Consider the following 22,421-nt stretch of genomic DNA (forward strand, 5'->3'; position numbering starts at 1 on the left):
TAATGACAGTTTGGACTTTTTTGACATTTGTCTGTCAGTTAATGTGTAAATGGTTCATATACTCCAAATTTTGTACACCTTTTCACTATCTCCTTGGTTTTGAAATTTGATCTAACTACGAGATCTACGAATTATCTAATTTCACAGTCTAATCTACACAAGAGCAAACGTTAGGCCACCTTATCAGTAAACTTAATTGACTTCTTCTGCAATTTAAAAATAATCTGAACAGATACGAGAGCCGTTCAAAAAGTTTGACAAGTTCAAATTTCTTTTAGTTGTGTTTTTTTGGCATTCTGATATGGCACATGTGGTAGCCCATACATTGTCCTAAAAAAGCTTGTCTTGACATTTCTTTTTATTTTGCACAGTTTTTCAGATATCGTCATTTTTTTAAGCTAATGCATGATGAAAAAAAGTTGCACTAGAAATTAAACTGTATTTTTTTACCTTCAAAATGACAAATTAATGTTATCGTAATAAGAAAAGATAAACTAAAACTAGAAGATAAACAGTAACGCAAAGTTAAGTTAAGTAGAAATTGAATTATTATTATTATTTAGGGGCACACCTTTAAAGCCTGCTAGCTCCGCTAGGTGGCACTTTTCGACCCTAGTTTATAAGGCACTTTGGCGTTTATTTTTCATGTACTTTCTACCCTTTAAGTATCCTACAATTAATTCGGACCACCCTGTATATTGGACAAGTGAAGTAGTAATGGAGTTTTTTGCACCCTGTAGGGTGTCCCAATAAGCCGTGCACGCGGTGGAACATGGCTACAAGAAATTTTTATTAGTAAATGTGGGGGAGAAAATACTGAAAATAATTTTCAGCTTTCTAAATCCACGGTTAGGAGACGTTTCGATACCGCAAAAAAATGAAAAATTTTCAAAAACTCTGAAAATTCAAATGGAAAGGTATAGTAAAAATCTTATAAAAGTAATCCCCTATTCTCTACGAAGAATTTTCCTATTTAACTTCTCTTCAAATAAAGTGGTGGTAGTCCAAAGTTTGCTTTGAAAAAATGAAATATCTCGAAAACGGCTAATCGTAGAAACTTCGGTTTTGCGGCATTTTAAAGAGCATTTTCTGTCCTGTAGAGTGTCCCAAAACCTGCCCAAAACAATGTTCCATTTAGTTTTCGGTCTTTTCGATAGAGGGCGTTTTCACAAAAATTGCACTTTTGGTGTACCTATCCTTTTGTTTAATATTCAAAAACTTGCTTAATTGCACTATTTTTGCTAGAGTTTTATACGTCAATGGAGAGCCAATGGAATGACGTTTCTAAACAGTTTCCAACATTTTTTATGACTTTTTTCGTGCATCATTTTATACCTTTTGTTCAATCCTCAATAACTCGGTTATTTGCACCATTTTCAGTAGTGTTTTATACGTCAATGTATAGCCAATGAAATGAGCTTTCTAACTCCCAATTTGAATGGATAGGTTAGAAGGTTTGACCGCTAGAGGGTGTCAAAATTAACCAATTTTTCTATGACTTTTTTGGTGCATTTTTTCGTTCAATCGTCAATAACTAGCTTATTTTCCACACTTTGTATAAACTTTTATACGTCAATGTATAGCCAATGTAATAAGCTTTCTATTGACGTATAAAAGTTGATGGGTTAGGGGTACTGTTTTGTCGCTAGAGAACGTAAAAATTTTTAATAGTAAAATTACAAAATTCCGTAGGTGTTACAGCAATTTTAAGTACTGGCAAGAAAATAGGCAACTGTAAAAAATGGCCTTAACACAATTTGTCAAATTGCCAAATGAAAGAGAAACCAAAAGGCCTCAAGATAGATAAATGGAGATCCGTACTTAAACCAATAGTAATATTGAGTATGTTGAAATTTACCTCTTATCTCTCAAACAGGTTGCACATATTACACCTTATTTCAGCAACTATATTTTATGAAAACTTATAAATACAACCAACATTTAATATGGAAAAAACTCTCAAAAGTTGTTGAATCAACAAACCAATTAATCATCATCCTCATCACTAGCATCGCTAGCTTCGGGGCTACTAAGAATTTCTTCCTCTTCGCTATCATCATCTTTCTTGTTTTTCTTTTTATCACTTTCATCGTCGCTTCCCTTCTTTCGTTTGCTGCTCTTATCATCGTTTTTCTCCTGCTTCTTAGAGTCTGGTTTTGACTTTTTCTTACTATCCTCGCCTGAACTGCTGTCGCTTTCTTCGATAAACTCGCGACTCTTGAACGTGCCACTTTTGGATGGGGAAACTTCCACTTTCTTTGAACTGGATGGTTTTTTCGATGATGAGGAAGATGAAGACTTAGACTTAGATTTTTCTTCGCCACCTACATTGAAACAATAATTGGTAAGTACCAGCTCAATAAATTTGTTTTAATTAATTGTAAATAACTTACCGCCCGACGCTTTGTATTCAGCCATTGCTTTGTTGTATTCTTCCTTTTCTTTGGCAGCTTTCTCCTCCCATTTGCTTTTGTCTTTCAATTCTCTCCACATTTCTCCTCCTTTTTTCGCAATTTCTGTTACTGTAATTCCCGGATGTTCTTTCTTAATTTGCTCTCTGGTGGCGTTCAACCACAACATAAAAGCAGTGGACGCCCGTTTCGGCTTATTATCGTCCTTTTCCTTTTTATCTTTGCGCTTACGGGGTTTATCCGAAGAGGGTTTCTTTTCTTTTTTCTCGACCTTCTTTTTTTCTTTCTTCTTTTTACTCTTCTTTTCACCATCTAAGGATAACGAATCTAATTTAGAACGCAACGAACAAATATAGAATATTTTGTAATCTAAGAGCAAGTTGTTTTAATAATATTGAGGTGACGTTTTTGTGGTTTCTCTATTCCTTATTCAAAAATCGAAAAGATTACTACTAAACGCTGTTTTCAGTGTTTAGTTTTGGTTTGACAACGCTCTTTTTCTTTTCCACTGATGTCGCATTTTAAGGAGGGTTTCAGAGGCAACAAACTAGCAAAATTGACTTTCCAACGGTATATCAACTTTGGTTAGTCGGTCATATACTATGGCTTCTGTAGAGATTAAACTTAATCGTTCCAAAAACGGATTAAAATTACCAGAAACCTATAAGGTCATTTTGAAAGTGCCAAGACCTCTAAATGATACTGAAAACCTTCTAAATAGTGCCAGAGGCTTCTACAGATGTGTTAAACCTTCCCAGAGTTGTTTTAAATTGTCAGAGGCCTATAGGATCGTTTTGAATGTGGCAAAGACATCTAAATGCTACTGAGAACGTACTGAAAAGTTCCTGAGCCTTCTACAACTGTCTTAAACGTTCCTAGAAATATTTTAAATTGCCAGAGACCTTTATAACCATTTTAAAGGTTCTATAGACCTCTAAATGCTATTGAGAACCTTCTAAATGTACCAGAGGCCTCTACAGTGTCTTAAACTTTCCCAGAACTGTTTTAAATTTTCAAAGGCCTCTTGGACCATTTTGAATCTGCTAAAGACCTCTAAATGCTACTGAAAACCCTTCTAAAAAGTGCCAGAAGTTTCTACACGTGTCTTAAACCTTCCCAGAATTGTTTTAAATTGTTAGAAGCCTCTAGGACCGTTTTCAATGTGCCAAACACATCTAGATGCTACTGACAACCTTCTAAAAAGTGCCAGCAGCCTCTACAAGTGTATTAATCCTTCCCAGAGGCCTCTAGAACCGTTTTGAATGTGGCAAAGATATCTAAATGCTACTGAGAACGTTCTGAAAAGTTCCTGAGCCTTCTACAAATGTCTTAAACTTTCCTAGAACTATTTTAAATTGACAGAGACATTTAGGAACATTTCGAAAGCTAACCAAAATCAAAGACAGTTGGAATGCCCAAAACTGTTTTTAAAACTGATCTGAAACGCCACTACATTTTTTGCTGGATGTGACACCTAACATGTAAATAATTAATCAGAAAGGTCTTTAAATAGTAGTTTACAAAATGCTATTAAAATTTGATAAAAACTAAAACTAGTACAACTTACCAGACCCGCCTTCGCTTTCACTAGTACTGGGATTACTATCAAACTCTTCCGCCACTTCACTTCCGCTCCCACTATCATCACCGCTTCCTTTCTTCTTTATCGCGTCCGGATCAAAGTCTTCATCAGTACTTTCATCTTCATCATCATCATCTTCATCCCTTTCTTGACCTATTTTAAAAATTAAGTAATGCAGTTGGAATAATAAGTAGTAAATAATGTTTATTATTAGATCCAGTGAATTTTAGTTAGTACAAAATGGTAAATATTGAAACAGAAAGAGGTCTTTACCCCAATAAGCATTGAAATTTGTGTGTGGTGATTGGTCTGTAATTGTCGATCACAATTACTCCAAAAACACACCAATATTAATTCATGAGCAGTTTTCTCTGAAGTCGATTAACAAAAAAATACAAATTCAAACATTGTTTAAATAATTAACTGAAATACTATATTGACCTTTCCATTCTCTGTAGATCTTGGTTAACTAAATATTAAGAGATTCACATAAAAAGATAATGCAACTGTCATGTAGTGCAAATACTATTGGGAGTGATGATGATAATACTAACCTTCAGCTTTAACTCTTTCAAGATAGGCATCTGGTGCAGCTTCTTCATCTGAATCTCCAAAGTCGTCTTTGTATGCTGTTTTGTCCTAGTTTTAATAATAAAAATGTATTGTAAAAAATAATTAAATTAAGTTAATAAGATGGCAGTATTCAACCTAAACTTTGTAGCACGAGAAATTGGTGGACAATTAATATATTCAGAACTCCAAACTGCCACTAAGAAAAATTTTGACTGTATAGAAAAATTCTAGATAGCTTCCTTAGTGCTTTTGTGAAATTAGAATGACTTAATTCAAAAAGGTTGAATTAATACTTGTTTTATTTTCCAGATACTTCCTGCGATTTTTCCCCCCAGTTATTAACATAAAAAACCAAAAACTAATAAAGTAAATCCATCAGAAAACATAAATACTTACTCCTTTTCCTCTGTTCTTTATGTTCAGTTTCTTAGATGTGATAAAATCGAACAATTTTGAGTACTCTTCTTTTTCTATGCTGCTAAATGTGTGAACAGTGCCGGACTTCAACTCGATCTCAAAGTCGAAAGATCGAGTGCTGCCTCCGCCTCTGGCAAAGTTGACGGACGTAATCTCCTCAAAACGGATATGAAGTGGGGGCTTGTGCACATACATAAAACCCCTTTCCAGCGGATACAAAAATCCTGCAGCGGCTTTAAATGAGCACCCCACAGCTGGAGTACCAGAATTTCTATATGATAATTGAATAATAATGTTTATTGCTTCATTTTTTTAAAAACTATTTACGAACCCTATGAAACCACCTGGGCCTGTAAGTTTCCTTCCAACAATATGTTTCATAATTTTACCCAAAACTTCATAAGTTGGGCCAGACATTTCCTTTTCCAATTTACCTTCAAACTTTTCTTTTATTTCCTCACTAAAAACCAATTAATAAAACTGGTGCAGTTTCAAATAAACTCCCACTTACTCAGAGAACGGTAGTTCCAGTGAGGTTTCATCCTCTTGGTTAAATAGGAAAACTATAAAGTGATACCTTGTCTGACCTTGTTTAATGGGAGGATCGAGACTAACGACGAAAAACATTTGTCTCCCGTCTCTATGCGGTAGTATAAAAAGTCGCAAGACTGTAGTAATTGGAATCTTATAATCAAATGTTTTTCCATGAAGTTGAAAGAATGATTGGTACAATTTGATGTCATAACGACCTCTACAATAAAAGATAACTACAGTTAATCTGACTATAGCAAAGATCAAATTAACCACCTTGGGGTGAGGCAAAGCAAGTCTCTGAATATAGCAATGGCATCGCCTGATATACTGATGACGCTAGCTTTCGACATAACTTGTTCTTGGAATGCTTCAACCGGGTCTGTATCACCAGCTAATTCACTAGCAGGAATAAAGAAGCGCATCTCCATTAGACCTACTGGAGCATCATCATTCTAAAATGTATTGCACATCTCAAAAAAAGACCAATGCTGATTTGTTTTTAGTGACAGTTATGTAGCACCCAAATGGTTGTTATAATACTAAGAAACTAGCATTTTGTCTCAAAAACACTATAGTCTATTTAAAAACTAGGAGGAGGGAATGAAGAAGCCTGACATACACAAGCAAAAGTTACCAAGAAAATCCCCAAATTATATTTATTGGTTTGGGTGGCATTGGCAGTTTGTTGATGTTTAGGTTAGATAAATAATCTTCATTTAATATTTGTTAGTACATATCTCCATACATATTCACTATTAATTGCTTTTCTTCAGGATACAAATGGTCTAATTCTATAATTTTGCTAGGGAATTATTCACATGGTTCTTGGCGTAGTTGAATACATTATGCAGAATGGATATTCAAGTGGTGTATACATTTTTGGTGAAGGAAGATCATGGGAGGGGAGTATGAGTTATTACCACTAAAATTATGTTTAATCTAACTTTAGGTCCTTAAAGTCAAGACTGTGTGTACAATCAAACATTTTAATTTGTTATTAAATATCCTGATATAAATAGGTAATGTTTGTTTTTTTTTATGATGGAAAACTCTTCATACTTTAAAAGGATAAGTTAAGCTAAATCTGCTAAATTAACATTGACTAGTAAATTTTGAAAAATCAAACATTTAAGCTGTCATTTCTCTATTTTACTGTCAATTTTACCATTTACCCAACCAGATTATATAGTCGGATTTTTACCTTTTGAGAATGACGTCATCTTTTTACATCTTTGTTTCTCGCATATCAAACATGTGAAATAAACAATTTTAACAAAAAAGGCAGGTTATTAATTTTGTCATCCTGTCAAATTAAAAACGTTGACATTTACTGTCACTTTGATATAAACAAATATCAAAGGTATAAAAATGATGCGCTACAATGAGCAAGCCCAAAAGCTAGTTCTAAATGTGCTGCTTTTTTTGTAGTACGAAAAGAAACAGTTTCCAGATGTCATCCCAATTGATCATCAGTCACTTCTGAACACACTAATTTTTCAAAGCATTTGTAGGTTAAAACTTGTGATCTAATTCCATCCATGTGTGTTTTTTCACCTGCATGACCTCATTCTCAAAGGGTAAAAATTTGACTATAGTATCATAGACCTAAATTATCAGTTGGTGCCTTTATCTACTTATGCCAAAAGCAGTCAAAACCAAATTGTAAAATACTATGGTTGGTTGTTCAACTATTAAAAATATTTTGTGTCTAAACTAGATTTTATTCAGTAATAAGAATATTAGGAGAATTTTAACAAATATTTTTAAAATGGCATTCTGCTGATTAACAATTATTGATGTAAGTAAAGAAGAAAAAACATGCTGTAGGATTATTTTAATGCTTTCATTCTTCAGTCCTTGCTTCTGTTTATAACCACTTAATAATGATATAAAACTTAAACTTTTTTTATAATAAAATATTATCCATTATATGGTTTCCCCATGTTAGTTTAAGAACCTTCTATGGTACATGATCAGACATTATAAATTCACAGTTGAACCTTGTATACTTACTTGGTGAAACTCCATAGTAATTTCATTTTTGCCAGCAATACACTGTGACACATTGTTCAATGGTATTTCAAAAGCACTCTTGTCACCAATATCAAAGCTCAGCACTGAGCCACTAAACTTGGCAGTGCCCCAGTTCCATCCCTTCAAACAAAGCTCTTTCTCCAACATATTAAGTTTGTATGTATTCGAAAAGAATTTGGCAATCTTTTCTTTCTCTGATTCCCTGAACCCGACGTATCTGTGCAAGGTGCCATTTTTAAGGAACACCCTAATGCCCCATGTTCCGGCAAAGTTTTGAAAGTTAACAGCATCAAAGTCTGAAGCTGAGATTTGATCAACTTTGCCTGTCTTGCTGTTTTTAAAAACTATGTTTTGGTCGGTCATTTTCAGTTTGCCTGATGTCTATACAAAAAATAAAGAACACAAGTTTCTCAAAATGCCCCCAGTTTTTGGACAGTGTGGCTTACCATACATCCTTTAACTTCTGACGAAATATCCGAGTATTCTAAGAAGTCCATGTTGATAGGAAAAACTGCTTTTTGCTTCTAGCGTTTGCTCCACAAACGAGTAAAACGTGAGTCTTTAAAACCCCTAAAATTTAAACCTTGTTTTTATAAAGGGCACATTTATGTTGAAGTAAAGGTAAAGATAAAAACGCCGGGAACATATTTTTGTTTTGACAGTAATGACAGTTTGGACTTTTTTTGACATTTGTCTGTCAGTTAATGTGTAAATGGTTCATATACTCCAAATATTGTACACTATTTCACTATTTCCTTGGTTTTGAAATTTGATCTAACTACGAGATCTACGAATTATCTAATTTCACAGTCTAATCTACACAAGAGCAAACGTTAGGCCACCTTATCAGTAAACTTAATTGACTTCTTGTGCAATCGCCGCTAAACTTATACTACTGGAGTGATCTAGTGCAGCTCCGGAGCAACACCCGAGGAATTAACGCGTCTTTATTTTTATATAGCACTTGTATAATGTTTTTTTTTTTTCATTTATACTAAAATACAAATCCGATCGTTAATACACTATTACTGATTACAGAATTTTTCTTTAGTCAAAAAAGTAATTCAAATAACCCAAGAATAATATAATAAACATTTTGTATTATTGACAGGGAAACTAGCAACTCCTTTTGTAAACCAACCGTTTTTCAGTTAAGTAAACTTTCAAAAAATATTTATTACAGTTTAAAGCGCCTATTTTTTCTTCAGTGTTACATGGTGTATTGAAAATAGAGCCCATCCTTCTGGGAGCGTTAAAAATAGCATAATAAAATAGCAAATAATTTAAAAAAATAGCGTATTAGCGTTGTTCTCTCTAGATTCTCTCTATTTGAATAGCTTATCACTAGCTTAAGTTAAAGTCTAGTCCAGACTGTGACTTTTTCCACGTGTATTGTCACAGTCTACAGCAAACTTAATTTACAAAATCAAATGGGGGTTCATCTTTCATTCATCTAAATGTTTTCATGTAAATTTACAAGGTAAAAATTGAAAATTTTGGTTATATGGTTAATTACTGGTACAGTGGCCCTATATGGTAGGTACACCAAGTAATAAGTATTGGCGCTTTCTATTGGTATATCAAGTCAAAAATAGTGTGTTACGTTAAGTTGAGTTTATCCCCTATACATAATAAATAAGATTGCTCTATCCTAGTACAACTTTCTTCACTTTCTTCAGTCAATTATAATAATCAAAAAAATCTTTAATTGACATGTTTATTATAATCTCTAATCAGATTCCAAATCAGAGGGATGATTCAAAATTTGATTTTGTTGAACATAAACAAATTCAGTGATGCTTGTAATACCATCTTCATCAAGTTACTTCTATTAATTGTGCTTCATCAGGACTTTTTTGTCTCATTTCTTATAGTGGTTCAGCCACTATTTTGCACGACTTGGTGGATGTCGTGTAGTTTGGTAGTAATAATGGACACCTCGGAAGACTTTGGCGAAGAAATTTGTGTTGATTGTTTTGGCTGCAAAAACACTTTCTGTATGATTCTTCATAGAATATCTTGCAGTAATGGTTTTCTCCAAATGAATTTAAAATCTAATCTAAAACAAATATGTAGTAGGAAGCCCTTTCAGGACGGTCTTCATACCCGATATCTAATAATCCGTCTTGTGTCCTGGATATCGGTGCTAGACGTGGTGACGAGGTGACGCAAGAACATTTTGAAGCCGAAGGCAAACCGAGTAGGAGCATTGCCGGCCAAACTTTGCGCAATCGAGAAGTCGATGGCGTTTTAGTGTCCCGCGTGTCTTTTACAAATACCTCTGGATCAAGCCAAAATCCCTTTAACTAGGTAAGTTCGAAAATAATGCTTATTGTCACACTATTACACACAGGGGCGATTTAACATTTAACTCTTCTTAACAGCTTTTGACACACACTGTTCATACACCTAATCAAAAATAATAGTTTAATTAGGCTTATAAACTAGAATTGCAGTGAAATCATTTATATATTCGTCAGGAGCATTATTGTAGTCGTTTATACCAGTTGACCCATTTTCAAATTAATTTTTGCTGCTATACAAGTGCAGACTTCTTAAACTTGAACGTATAGTCTTTACGATAACAGCTTATCAGTCGCTCGAGTGTTTGAGGTTGAATATATGGCATTATGGTAATGGTTGCAATGGAAGGGGAAATATCGGTGTTCGTTTGAACTATTCGCTAGTAAATAGTGCTTAGACAATATACATTCCTATGTACAGGGTGGCTCATAGTCTGTCATCGGTCTGCCCAAGTTCTACCTGTCCTTTGAAGTACAAGGAGAAAAAGTTAGTTTTCTTTTTTCTGATCTGGTGCACTAATAATTTCTTTTAGAGTCAAATTTCTTGTTTAATTTAGAAACTTTTTTGCCTCTTTTTCGAGAAAACTACAAATTTCAGAAAAAACACCCAAATTTTCCTACCATTGTGCATTATAAAATTGTGATGTATTTTCAGACAATAAAAATCCAATTTGAACCTATAAACCGATTTTCAGCTACATTTGAATATCTCCTGGTTTCTGTTCCAAGAGCTGTGTCATCGACCTCTTTGCCTCTTTCTTTTATCACTTGCGTAACCCATTCGAATTCAGTGCACTCCCGGTTCGTTGCAGGGATCCCATATTCCATGCGGCACAGTTTTTAGTCTGTTTCTTCACCAAGAAGCTTACTATTAATAGTGTTGTGCTAGTACAGGATGAATTTTACTACTTACATACTATCAATATAGTAATTTTGAATTTACAACCTTCCACGACAATTTTGTTAAGGTATAGTTGCAATCATCTTTATTCCTTCTGTCTCAGTTTTTTAAATAAGTTTTTATCTAAATTTTAGTTGCAATGAATGATTATGTACCCAGAATATGATTTTGCTATTTTTTTTATGATTCCATATGCGATTGTATAGCATTTTTAAGTAACCACGCATCTTCAAAACAACAATAGGACGTCCTGACCTTCATTCCATTATACAATCAATTAGCATGTATTTATGTAATAGTTATTTATCAGTTGTCTTGTAGCGAAAATTAGCACTTAATTTCAACAACTCTCAATAGCATTTATTACTATTAATCTAGATCTACTAGGCATTTCTTTATTACAAATCACTTCCAAGAAGAATTTCTTTTTTGTTACATTATCTGAACACAAACAAGAGCAATTATTACGCATCACTATTAGTCTGCTCAAGTTCTTCATGATGGCATTTAAGCGAATAAATATGTATAATTATCAACAATAAGCTTGTATAGCATACTTTACGGGCTTAATCACAATTACACACTTCGCCTGCATACGCTGTCAATCAATAATAACTTCTTGATAAAGCTTTTTTGTGATGTTTGTTCATTGGTGACAAGGTCAGCTATTTGTCAGTTATGTTATTATGAAGTGAGCATTATTCTTAGTCAGCCACTCTTAATTTGTGTATACACCAACTTGATACATTACACTACCTTCTACAAAATTGTACTGAAATATTGTTATAAGTTTAATTAACACATTTGTGTTATAGAATGCATTTACGACATTCTATAACATTGTCACTTATTTGGTTTTGGCCATATATTAATTGATCACGAATTCTTCCAAGAAACTAATATCCATGCAAAATGTGAAAATAATAATGCAGAAATTTGTAACCAAAATTATTTGCTATAGTCTGTTCAGTGGTTTCAGACTGTTGCGTCACAATCAGCAGAAAAAAACGTATGTCGGTGATTAAATGTGATATGGATTGATTGTGCATATAGTATATGACCAACCAATCAAAGTTTATTAAATAATTCTCAGAAAGTGTAGAACACTTGCAGAGCTTGCTTGCAGCTTCTAGCAAATTTTTAGAAGGTTCTCAATATCTTAGAGGCCTCTGACAATTTAGAATAGTTCTGGGAAGGTTTAGACATTTTGTAGAGGCATCTGGCACTTTTTAAAAAGTCCTCAGTAGCATTTAGACGTCTTTGACAGATTCAATACGATCTTAGAGGCCTCTGACAAGTTAGAACAGTTTTGGGAAAGTTTAAGACAGTTGTAGAGGACTCTAGAACTTTTCAGAAAGCCCTCAGTAACATTTAGTGGTCTTTGACAGATTCAAAACGGTCCTAACGGCCTCTGACAATTTAAAACAAGTTTGAGAAGGTTTAAGACACTTGTAGAGGCCTCTGGCACTCTTTAGAAGGTTTTCATTAGCATTTAGAAGCTTATGGGACTTGGAAAATGTAACTAGACACCTCTGGGAATTTTAAGACGGTTGTAGAGGACTCTGGAACTCTTCAGAAAGCTCGCAGTAGCATTTAGAGGTCTTTGACAGATTCAATACGGTCTTAGAGGCCTCTGACAATTTAGAACAGTTTTGGGAAAGTTTAAGACACTTGTAGAGGACTCTAGAACTTTTTAGAAAGTCCTCGGTAGCATTTAAAGGTCTTTGGCAGATTCAAAACGGTCCTAACGACCTCTGGCAATTTAAAACAAGTTTGAGAAGGTTTAAGACACTTCTGGCACTCTTTAGAAAGTTTTTATTAGCATTTAGAAGCTTATGGGACCTTGAAAATGTTCCTAGAGACCTATGGGAATTTTAAGACACTTGTAGAGGACTCTAGAACTTTTCAGAAAGTCCTCGGTAGCATTTAGAGGTCTTTGACAGATTCAATACGGTCTTAGAGGCCTCTGACAATTTAGAACAGTTTTGGGAAAGTTTAAGACACTTGTAGAGGACTCTAGAACTTTTGAGAAAGTCCTCGGTAGCATTTAGAGGTCTTTGACAGATTCAATACGGTCTTAGAGGCCTCTGACAATTTAGAACAGTTTTGGGAAAGTTTAAGATACTTGTAGAAGACTCCAGAACTTTTTAGAAAGTCCTCGGTAGCATTTAAAGGTCTTTGGCAGATTCAAAACGGTCCTAACGACCTCTGGCAATTTAAAACAAGTTTGAGAAGGTTTAAGACACTTCTGGCACTCTTTAGAAAGTTTTTATTAGCATTTAGAAGCTTATGGGACCTTGAAAATGTTCCTAGAGACCTATGGGAATTTTAAGACACTTGTAGAGGACTCTAGAACTTTTCAGAAAGTCCTCGGTAGCATTTAGAGGTCTTTGACAGATTCAATACGGTCTTAGAGGCCTCTGACAATTTAGAACAGTTTTGGGAAAGTTTAAGACACTTGTAGAGGACTCTAGAACTTTTTAGAAAGTCCTCGGTAGCATTTAAAGGTCTTTGGCAGATTCAAAACGGTCCTAACGACCTCTGGCAATTTAAAACAAGTTTGAGAAGGTTTAAGACACTTCTGGCACTCTTTAGAAAGTTTTTATTAGCATTTAGAAGCTTATGGGACCTTGAAAATGTTCCTAGAGACCTATGGGAATTTTAAGACACTTGTAGAGGACTCTAGAACTTTTCAGAAAGTCCTCGGTAGCATTTAGAGGTCTTTGACAGATTCAATACGGTCTTAGAGGCCTCTGACAATTTAGAACAGTTTTGGGAAAGTTTAAGACACTTGTAGAGGACTCTAGAACTTTTGAGAAAGTCCTCGGTAGCATTTAGAGGTCTTTGACAGATTCAATACGGTCTTAGAGGCCTCTGACAATTTAGAACAGTTTTGGGAAAGTTTAAGATACTTGTAGAAGACTCCAGAACTTTTTAGAAAGTCCTCGGTAGCATTTAAAGGTCTTTGGCAGATTCAAAACGGTCCTAACGACCTCTGGCAATTTAAAACAAGTTTGAGAAGGTTTAAGACACTTCTGGCACTCTTTAGAAAGTTTTTATTAGCATTTAGAAGCTTATGGGACCTTGAAAATGTTCCTAGAGACCTATGGGAATTTTAAGACACTTGTAGAGGACTCTAGAACTTTTCAGAAAGTCCTCGGTAGCATTTAGAGGTCTTTGACAGATTCAATACGGTCTTAGAGGCCTCTGACAATTTAGAACAGTTTTGGGAAAGTTTAAGACACTTGTAGAGGACTCTAGAACTTTTGAGAAAGTCCTCGGCAGCATTTAGAGGTCTTTGGCAGATTCAAAACGGTCCTAACGGCCTCTGACAATTTAAGACACTTGTAGAAGCCTCTGGCACTCTTTAGAAAGTTCTCATTAGCATTTAGAGGCTTATGGGACTTCAAAAATGGTTCTTGAGACCTCTGGGAATTTTAAGACAGTTGTAGAGGACTTGTGGAGAAAGTTCTCAGTAGCATTTAGAAGACTTTGGCACATTCAAAACGGTCCTAGAGGCTCCTGACAATTTAAAATAATTCTAAGTAAGTAAGAGTGTCGAAACGAAAGAGGAAGAATTTTTATCCGAATTTTCGGATTTTGGTTGTTATCCATTCTTGAATTTATATGAAATGATATTTAAAGAAAAAAAACTTTTCTATGGCACCTTTTCCAGCTTTACAAGATGGTGCCTACGAACATTTATTACAACGTTTTGTTTCTTACAAATTTGGTTGTTCTTAGGGTCAAAAATAAAAGTACGTAACGTAAAATAACAGAATAAATCGTTTCAAAAGTTCCCCATTTTTCCCAACGCTCAGCGTCAGAAATTTGAAAAATTTCAGTTGGCCATATGTTGAAGAAGTCACTAAATTCGAATATTACAAATATATGAACCCAATCAATGCAATTCCGACATTTCTCGGAAAAATTCAAGTACCAAGGGATCAAAAATCCCCCAAAAAGATCAATCATGTTAAATTGACTGGCTGATAAATAGCATTATAAACAATACACTATTTAGTGTGACTGTCTTGATTTTTAAACCTTCAAAATGAAGTTTAAGGGCAAACTATAAGTTAACTCAGTTCGAATGTGAGAAACGAAAATAATCCGGTAATCCAGAATTCTAGAAAATATCCATAAGTGGAATTTTTTAGGATTACAATTCAGTGAATCCTGCTAAACACTCTTCTTAAAACAGAATGAGTGAATGATAAATTCTTAATTATTCATTGTATATTTTGTAGTTTTTAATTATGATGGTTGGATTCAGTTTTTCCATTTCATATTTCCAAATATTCTTTGATTTAGTTAAATATTTTGTGAATTACTGTCTCTGACTACTTTGTGTATAACCTGCAGTCAAGAGTGATTTTGTCTAAGTGTGTCTTAAGTTAGTTCATCAAAATGAAGACAACAAATTGATATGTAAATTTCAAATGGACAGCCAAGCTATATCAGAACAGCCATAGTGAGAATATTCTTGGTAAATAAAAAGCAATGATAGTTTTAAATTACTTAGTTATAAAAACATGCATGCGCTAAAACGTGTTGTAATCTGCAACGTACACTTCTTGTAATATTGAACTAACGATAAGATAAAGGCTTGAGGTTATTAATTGAGGTCTTTAAAATAAAGTAGTGCCAGATCTGTACACGGCCGCATTTAATCCTTCAGATAAGGTATGAATGATTCCTGCCACGATTCTCTTCGATTCTCTTTGTTTAGAATCGATGAGTGATCATATCTTATCTTTTATTGAACATTAATCTGTTTGTTTTCAATTACCCAAACCTTAAAGTCTTGCGTTTTTTCCTTCTAGGAATAGAATTTATTTCGGAAACGCTTGTTTGTACAATCAAGTGGTGTTTACACTGTTTACGGTTAACAGTATTTTTTAGAGATAATAAGATTAAAAGGGAAACAGCTACGTGAGCAACCAATATGTGTCTTATATCTACGTCATTAATAATTTTGAAAGAAATTTGAGAACTGACTGAAGCTTTTTATTCTGACAAAGCTCCAACGAAAATGAATTAAACAGATTAAACATCTAACAGGTTTTTCCTGTTTCTTTATTGTGTAATGATGCGATCAGACAATATCCTTATATGTTATCGATCCGTAGAAAAAGTAGCCCTCTTGGGAATCCTTAAAAGTGGTGGTGCGACCCTCCGAGGCCATCGATTGTCGAGAACGCAGCAGGTTAGCCCTAACAACCCTTTGCAACGCAAGAGTGTATGAAACATACGCCAGCGTCGACTACTCTTTTTATCAATACTGTCCAATGAATCTTTTATTAACTGTGATCTAATAATAGACCGAGCTTTGGGGACATAATGGTTTCTACTTATTACACTGATACACCAACATAACAGATGAAATTTATCGTCGACTGTCTGTTCTGCTGTATTTCGTAAATAATTAATTATGGCAAATTACATTCTGTTGTGTTTCTCGTTTCTCCAAAGACAACAAGATCAATATTATTGTCAATTAAATTGACTAACATTATCTCAATTAATTAGTGATCCTCTGGAACCCTATTAAAATTTGATCATAGAATATTAATTGCTTTCTTCAAAGTGTACTTCCTTGATTACGCATTCAGACAAGTAGAATGACAAGAGAAAATGGACCAGTCAGAGAAACCGGCATGTTGTATGAAAGTAATATTAAGACAATCAATAATATTGTGGACGTGACAATATTGTCAATTGTATTCATTGATGCATCAAGTTGATCGTGTAAGAAGGAAGGAATTTGAGAAAATTTGATTGATTGAAGTATATTCACGAAAACTATTGATCCTCCTCAGTTGAAGCAATGAACATTTTAAAGAAAACAGTTACGATATCCTTTAAGAGACGACCTCTGCATAGCTCTATCGCATTTTGACGCCACGAGAGAGTAAAACAGAAAACAATGGTGTAAGAGTAGGAATGAGCTTTCTGAGAGATGATATTCCAGACGAGGAGCAAATAGGAAGAAAGATATTGGTGGATACAAGTTGGAAGAGCAAGGAGGTGAGCTTTGAACGTGAAATCATTTTAGATCCGGACAGAAATATTAAAAAATAATGGCAGATGACAGAAAGGAATAAATATGAGAGTAATCTGAAGTCACATTAAGTTAAAAATAAAGAGGAATGGGAAATGGGTGATGAATGGCCGACTGGTAGTGATTTTTAAAGTTTGCCAGTTGTTTTTCGATCTTCTTACCTGAAACAATTTGGATTTGAAAGAGGGCAGATGGTGTGAATGTGAAATAAAGGAGGAAACAGTGGAACACGTGAGGAAATCCCAGAGAGAGAGAAGAAAAGGTAATGAAAAAAAAAAAAATGGTAATGAGAGAAAACAGGAGTGAGGTCAGACAGCTTTTAGAAAAGATGAAGAACACGATTATTATTCATCTGCTCCTGTTAAAATTTTATCTTCTAGTCTATCCTTTGTATCAATTTCCTTGCAGAATGTATTTGACTCTCAAATACTTTAACAGTTAGTTCAGGCAAGAACCTGCCATTTAGGCAGAATGAATCATAAATGTCATTATTAATTTTAAAGTCCAGTACTTTATTATCTAACTTAAAAGTATTAATTCAGGTATTTTTGTCCGTTGAACCTTTACACTCAGTTTATCTTCATAAACTACATCAAAGCTGAAATTAATAAAAATTATTCGAGGATTAGGAAAATTAATGATGTCAGAAGTAATAAGGTCAATCAGGTTATTTGGATTCTTGGCTGGATAATCTAATATTAGCTGGAGTGATGTTAAGCATACGGCAAAGCTCTTGATAGATACTTTTCGCTTTCTTATTACTCTAAATATTTTAAAAATAATCATCAAAACATGAATTAATGAATGCATTGTTGTCTCTTTCAATATTCCAGTTTCCATTCTTTATGAATCACTTTCTATTTTATCGGAATGTTGTACTTCAATTTGCGGATCTAGATAAGTCAAAAACGATGTTTAACTTATCAGTCAGGATGACTCACAACTAAAATATTACCATAGTCCTACATACTATTCCAGGGGTTTTTCAAAAAAAGTTCAATCTATCATAATTTCTAAAGTCGTTAAAATTTAGTTGTAGAAATTCTGCCTTTCTAAGTGTTGTATCAATATTCATGTATTTACAAAGGCGTAGAAGGGCCACACACATTATTTTTCTTAAATTCGGACTTCGGATCGGAGATTAGTCCAACTTCAAACTCGGAAATTAGTTCAATTCCGACTTCATACTCAGAATTTACATCATCACATTGCAAACACACTTTAGTCGAATCTGTCAGTTTGGCAACATTGCAACTAAATTCCGAGTTAAAAGTCTTAATACATTTCCAAGTAGTTTATTACTTTTATAGTGGTTTTTTAGTAAAAACAATTATATTATTATCATAATTGGATATGTTATACCAATATTGACTTAACATTTCATCGAATGCAGCAATGTTGCGTGCCGTTTGCCTATTCGCTTACAGCCCTTTGTCAGCAAGCGCAGGAAGGAAGGAAGGAAGTAGGTTTCGGAAGGAAACGATTTATGATAATGTACTCAGCTATTGCGTTTTTGCCTAATTAATTATTTAGCATTTTTGGTCCCCTCTGTACAACTTTGCTTGTACAAGAAAATATTTATGAATCAAATAGTGTGATCGTTATGATGATTAGTCCTATTTCACGGACTATATCCTTCGTCCATTGAAACTACAATGCAATTTTCACTTGATTACAGCGACAATTGAACTCCTAAGTGAAAATTGCATCTTTTTGGGTGCGTATTCTTGAAACGAGAGGAGTTATCAAGAGAACGACCTGTAGAATGTGACAGAAACACATTATTGTCAGCTTTTTTTGTCACATTCTATCAACACTTCTCTTGAGATTTCCGTTTCCTGCTTTCAAGAATTAGGCCACCACCACAATTAGTCCAAATCAGAGCTACTGTTATATTATAGAATTGACAGTGTATTCTGATTCAGGATATAGTCCACAAAATAGTTTGGTGCATGGAAAATTTTAGATCTTGTATTCACTTGTTGTTGTTGCCCTAGACATTGTTAACTTTGTTAAACCAATTTTTTTTTTATATTTAGAAATAATTGTAAATTGACCAGTAGGCGACGTGTTGTTTTATTTGATCACCCGGTACAACATTGTTTTCTGGTTTATCTTGAATTGATTTAAATTGGTGATTATCAATATTCTTCAACATATTTTTGGGCTGACAAGTGAAACTCTAAAGTACGGCTTCAGTATAATGATGAATGGTAACAAAACGTTACATTACGAAGTGGTACACAAAGCATTGTTAAATCACCCTCGAGCAGACCATCATCGATTTGTTGGTTTCGCTTTGTCAGCGTCCCTGCGACCCCTCGCCGTTTGCCAGGAGGCGAAGAGCAAGAAGGGCGCTGTTAAAGGCTGAAGATGGCTTGCTGGACGCCCAGGCAACGGTTCTGTAGTCTGCAGGCTGGCTTTGCCAGTATTCCTTAGGCCGGTGGACGGATAACACGCCTTCCTCTTGTTATTTGGTGAGTTTTGTGATATGCGCGCGGCTTTGACGCCCTACTGCTGACGCACCACCCGTTGCTGCCGACGAGGACGTCGTCGTCGTCGAATTGCGACATCCAGCCCGATAACGAGGTATACACTCTGATAATAGACTGTGGGCTTGTGTACCAGTCCCGTTTCAAATCTAGCTTTTGTAGCACTTTAGCAGTAAACCACACGATTTCAGGAACTTTTCCTGGCTTTCAAAAACTTTACTTTAAAACCTTGAACCACACTGACGCCCACTGCTAAATGACCTGTTGATAAGGCTGTGTATAATATGGCAGCACTTAACTACACTTTTTAATGCAGCACCGCTCTTCTATTGGCCAGTTACTGCTTATTTACTAAACAGAGAGTATGCAAATACCACTCATCTTCCTAACAACCGTAATTGCCGCTTGGAGTGCTTTGGACCATCGAGCTATATAAACTGTTCCATCTTTTTTTATCTGGATGGAAAATGTGTTTGAGCAAGCTTTAGCACTCTATTACAGCTAAAACGAACGTTTTTAGATGGTCATCAGTATTCATTATTTTACCAGTTGATTCTATTTATCAAAGTGCTCCAATTTTTCACCACCACATTTTAGAAGTTAACCAGTTTTAGTTTGCGTCATCATATGCACCTTTTTACCTTTTACTCCTACAGTTAACCTTATTTTTAATAAATTGAAATCAATTCTAGTTTGCTATCTTAGAAACTAAATACAGGGTGATACAAATATCTCAGAAACTATAGTTGATAGAGCTTTAGTTAAATGGAGGCAAAGTTTGCGCAATTCTTTTGGATAATGACACCTTCTGGAGGTACTTTTTTATGTTCTTCAAGAAAATAGTTTAGTTTTCCACTTAGCCTTCATTTAACTAAGAATCATCAACTATAGTATCTGAGATAGCAATGCTAATGCGTAGAATTTGTAACACCCTGTATATTAAAAAAAATGCTTCCAGAAAAAATACGATGTATTGACATTTCATAGGGGGTGATCGATGAAAGAGAGTATGTTACAGGAATAGTGTTATCAAGTTTAATACTTTACTACTAATTCATGTAAATCACTGCTGTGGCCCAATCAAATCAGCCCCTATTTCATACTAAAATTGTTTAAGTAATTTTCATAATTTTTTCCAGAAGGGTTTTTAGCAATTCTATGTGTATTTGTCATAATATCTGTACCTACTTAAACGAAAATAATTTCGGTGGTTTAGTAAGAATAACTGAAAAATCTCGAAAACGCATTTTTGAGTCACTGTGTAGCCCTTAGTGTGCGCAACCCACTGATCTAAAAATATACAGGGTGTTTCATTTAAATTTCGTGACTTTTGACACTTTGAACATCAGAATGGAAAATAAATATCTAAATTTGCTGTCACTCTAGTGTGAATACTTTTTTCCAAATAAAACTTAATTTGTTATTGTCCACAAATGTGATTCAGATTATCTCTGTCTTTTAAACTTTTGCCTTTTCTCTTCTGGTATAATCTGGAACTCCAAAATTCTCGTTCTTCACATCTTTAATCGAATCAAAATTAAAATAAGTTTTTAATTGTACGTACTTTAAGTCAAAGCTATAACTGAATATGGCCACTTCGTCCTTCTAAGTCCAAAAATACACTGTTAGTTACAGGTTTAAATTGTTTCCTTTTAAATCTATTTTTATTTATGCAACAACACTTTTTTTAGGAAGCAGCATTTGATGCTTTTTGTCCTATTATAAGACCATTTAGGCTAGTTGTAGTCCAGCTATTGGGAGAAATTTTTGGTTCTCATTTAGGGCAGGAACATTTTCTGGAATTTTCTTGCTCATTAATTTCTTCAAAATGATTTGTTTTGACAGACTTTTCTATAAGCACTTGAATTGACTTTTTCTTAAAAAAAATGAAAATACTGGTTGAAACAAGGTCTTCATCATTATCTCACTAATATTTATTTGATAAGGGGACTCGTATACTGACGAAATCGTCTAATTGAAAAAATGTCATTTTTCTATTTTGTTACAAAAAGTTTAACAGATGAATTTGTAAAGTGCTAATACCTAACATACTGGTGTGGTAAATCCAAAACCGACCATAGGAAAACCGTGTAACTGACAGAGAAACGTAGATAATTGCATGCCTGGGACAAAGACAGAAAACGAAAAAAATACCAAGTAGGCCATATTTTCAGTACGCTGTTGCCAAAATCCAATGCATTTTGTCGACGGTATTGGATTTTGGCAACAGCGTACTGAAAATATGGCCTACTTGGTATTTTTTTCGTTTTCTGTCAAGATCTCAGGTGGCTTGACAGATACGTCAATTATTGTTTTGTCTTGATCTATGCACCACCCGCCACTATTGTGAATGCAAAGTTTAGTACGGGAAAACATTGTGGTGTAAAAATTCCAAAGGAAACTAGAACCACCTTAGTGCAAGACAAATTCTTCCACGCGTGGCTTGAATATCGACCTCCAAGAGCAAATTTAGATTGACATGCAAGGCACCGGTTCAGCCGATAAGATAAGATAGATAAACACTTTTTCTTCATCATATTTGTCCGTTCTTTTATCTTTTTTGTGTCAGCACGTCTTCGAATTCCATCCGAACAGTCTTCCGCAGTGTGCGTAACGATTTCCTGGAGTAAATGCCAATTGTGCTAAAGTGTTGTTCATTTTGAAATATGTGCACCTGCATTAAAGAGCGGTAAGTCATGCTTGTTAATGATTTATTTTATTGTCGCTAACCTCTTATCTCGAGGATTGTAAGAACGAATCGAAGTTCATTGCTGATGATGGATACGTTCATATATTTCGCCACAGTTATCAGTTTAAAGTACCTTTGGAATGCAATGGCAGTGAAGTCTTTGCTAGTTATTTTGTATAACTTCTTTTTATGTTATTACTACGCTACTAAAATCTAAATATGGGTTACACTGCACAAATAGGAATCTATTTAGAAAGTGTTCAAAAACTTTGCGTTAAGCAATTTACGGACGCAATTATTAGTTCTTCCTGCTTATCAGAAGATAAGGTAACCCGAATTGGTTAGATATTACCACACCGCGATAACAAACTTCCACAGCAGGTTTAAATGTTGGCTAAAGAAACCAATTCTACGAGTTTAC

General features: G+C 34.5%; 2 protein-coding genes across 4 annotated transcripts in view; one reads left to right on the top strand and one right to left on the bottom strand.

Annotated features, from left to right (window-relative positions):
• Positions 1-1,886: 1,886 nt before the first annotated feature.
• Ssrp (structure specific recognition protein) lies at positions 1,887-8,200 on the bottom strand. Its single transcript, XM_081986669.1, has 10 exons — positions 7,998-8,200; positions 7,531-7,932; positions 5,791-5,969; positions 5,495-5,734; positions 5,315-5,443; positions 4,963-5,254; positions 4,548-4,632; positions 3,979-4,146; positions 2,394-2,723; positions 1,887-2,324 (listed from the first exon to the last, which is right to left on the bottom strand). The coding sequence occupies exons 1-10, from the start codon at positions 8,046-8,048 to the stop codon at positions 1,987-1,989; spliced, it is 2,214 nt and encodes a 737-aa protein (XP_081842795.1). The 5' UTR covers positions 8,049-8,200; the 3' UTR covers positions 1,887-1,986.
• A 10,918-nt stretch (positions 8,201-19,118) lies between these two features.
• LOC145734186 (uncharacterized) overlaps positions 19,119-22,421 on the top strand; it is a 53,540-nt gene continuing 50,237 nt past the window's right edge. Inside the window, exon 1 of one of the 3 annotated variants that reach the window (XM_081987393.1) lies at positions 19,119-19,408. The gene's annotated coding sequence lies outside the window, so the exon portion shown is untranslated. Of the gene's footprint in view, positions 19,409-21,636; positions 22,001-22,421 lie in introns of those variants that run through there. The other 2 variants (XM_081987392.1, XM_081987394.1) reach the window with 2 other exon arrangements.

This window comes from Ips typographus, linkage group LG9, assembly GCF_016097725.1.
Source record: "Ips typographus isolate SLU linkage group LG9, UJ_Ityp_2.0, whole genome shotgun sequence".
NCBI classification, from domain to species: domain Eukaryota; kingdom Metazoa; phylum Arthropoda; class Insecta; order Coleoptera; family Curculionidae; genus Ips; species Ips typographus.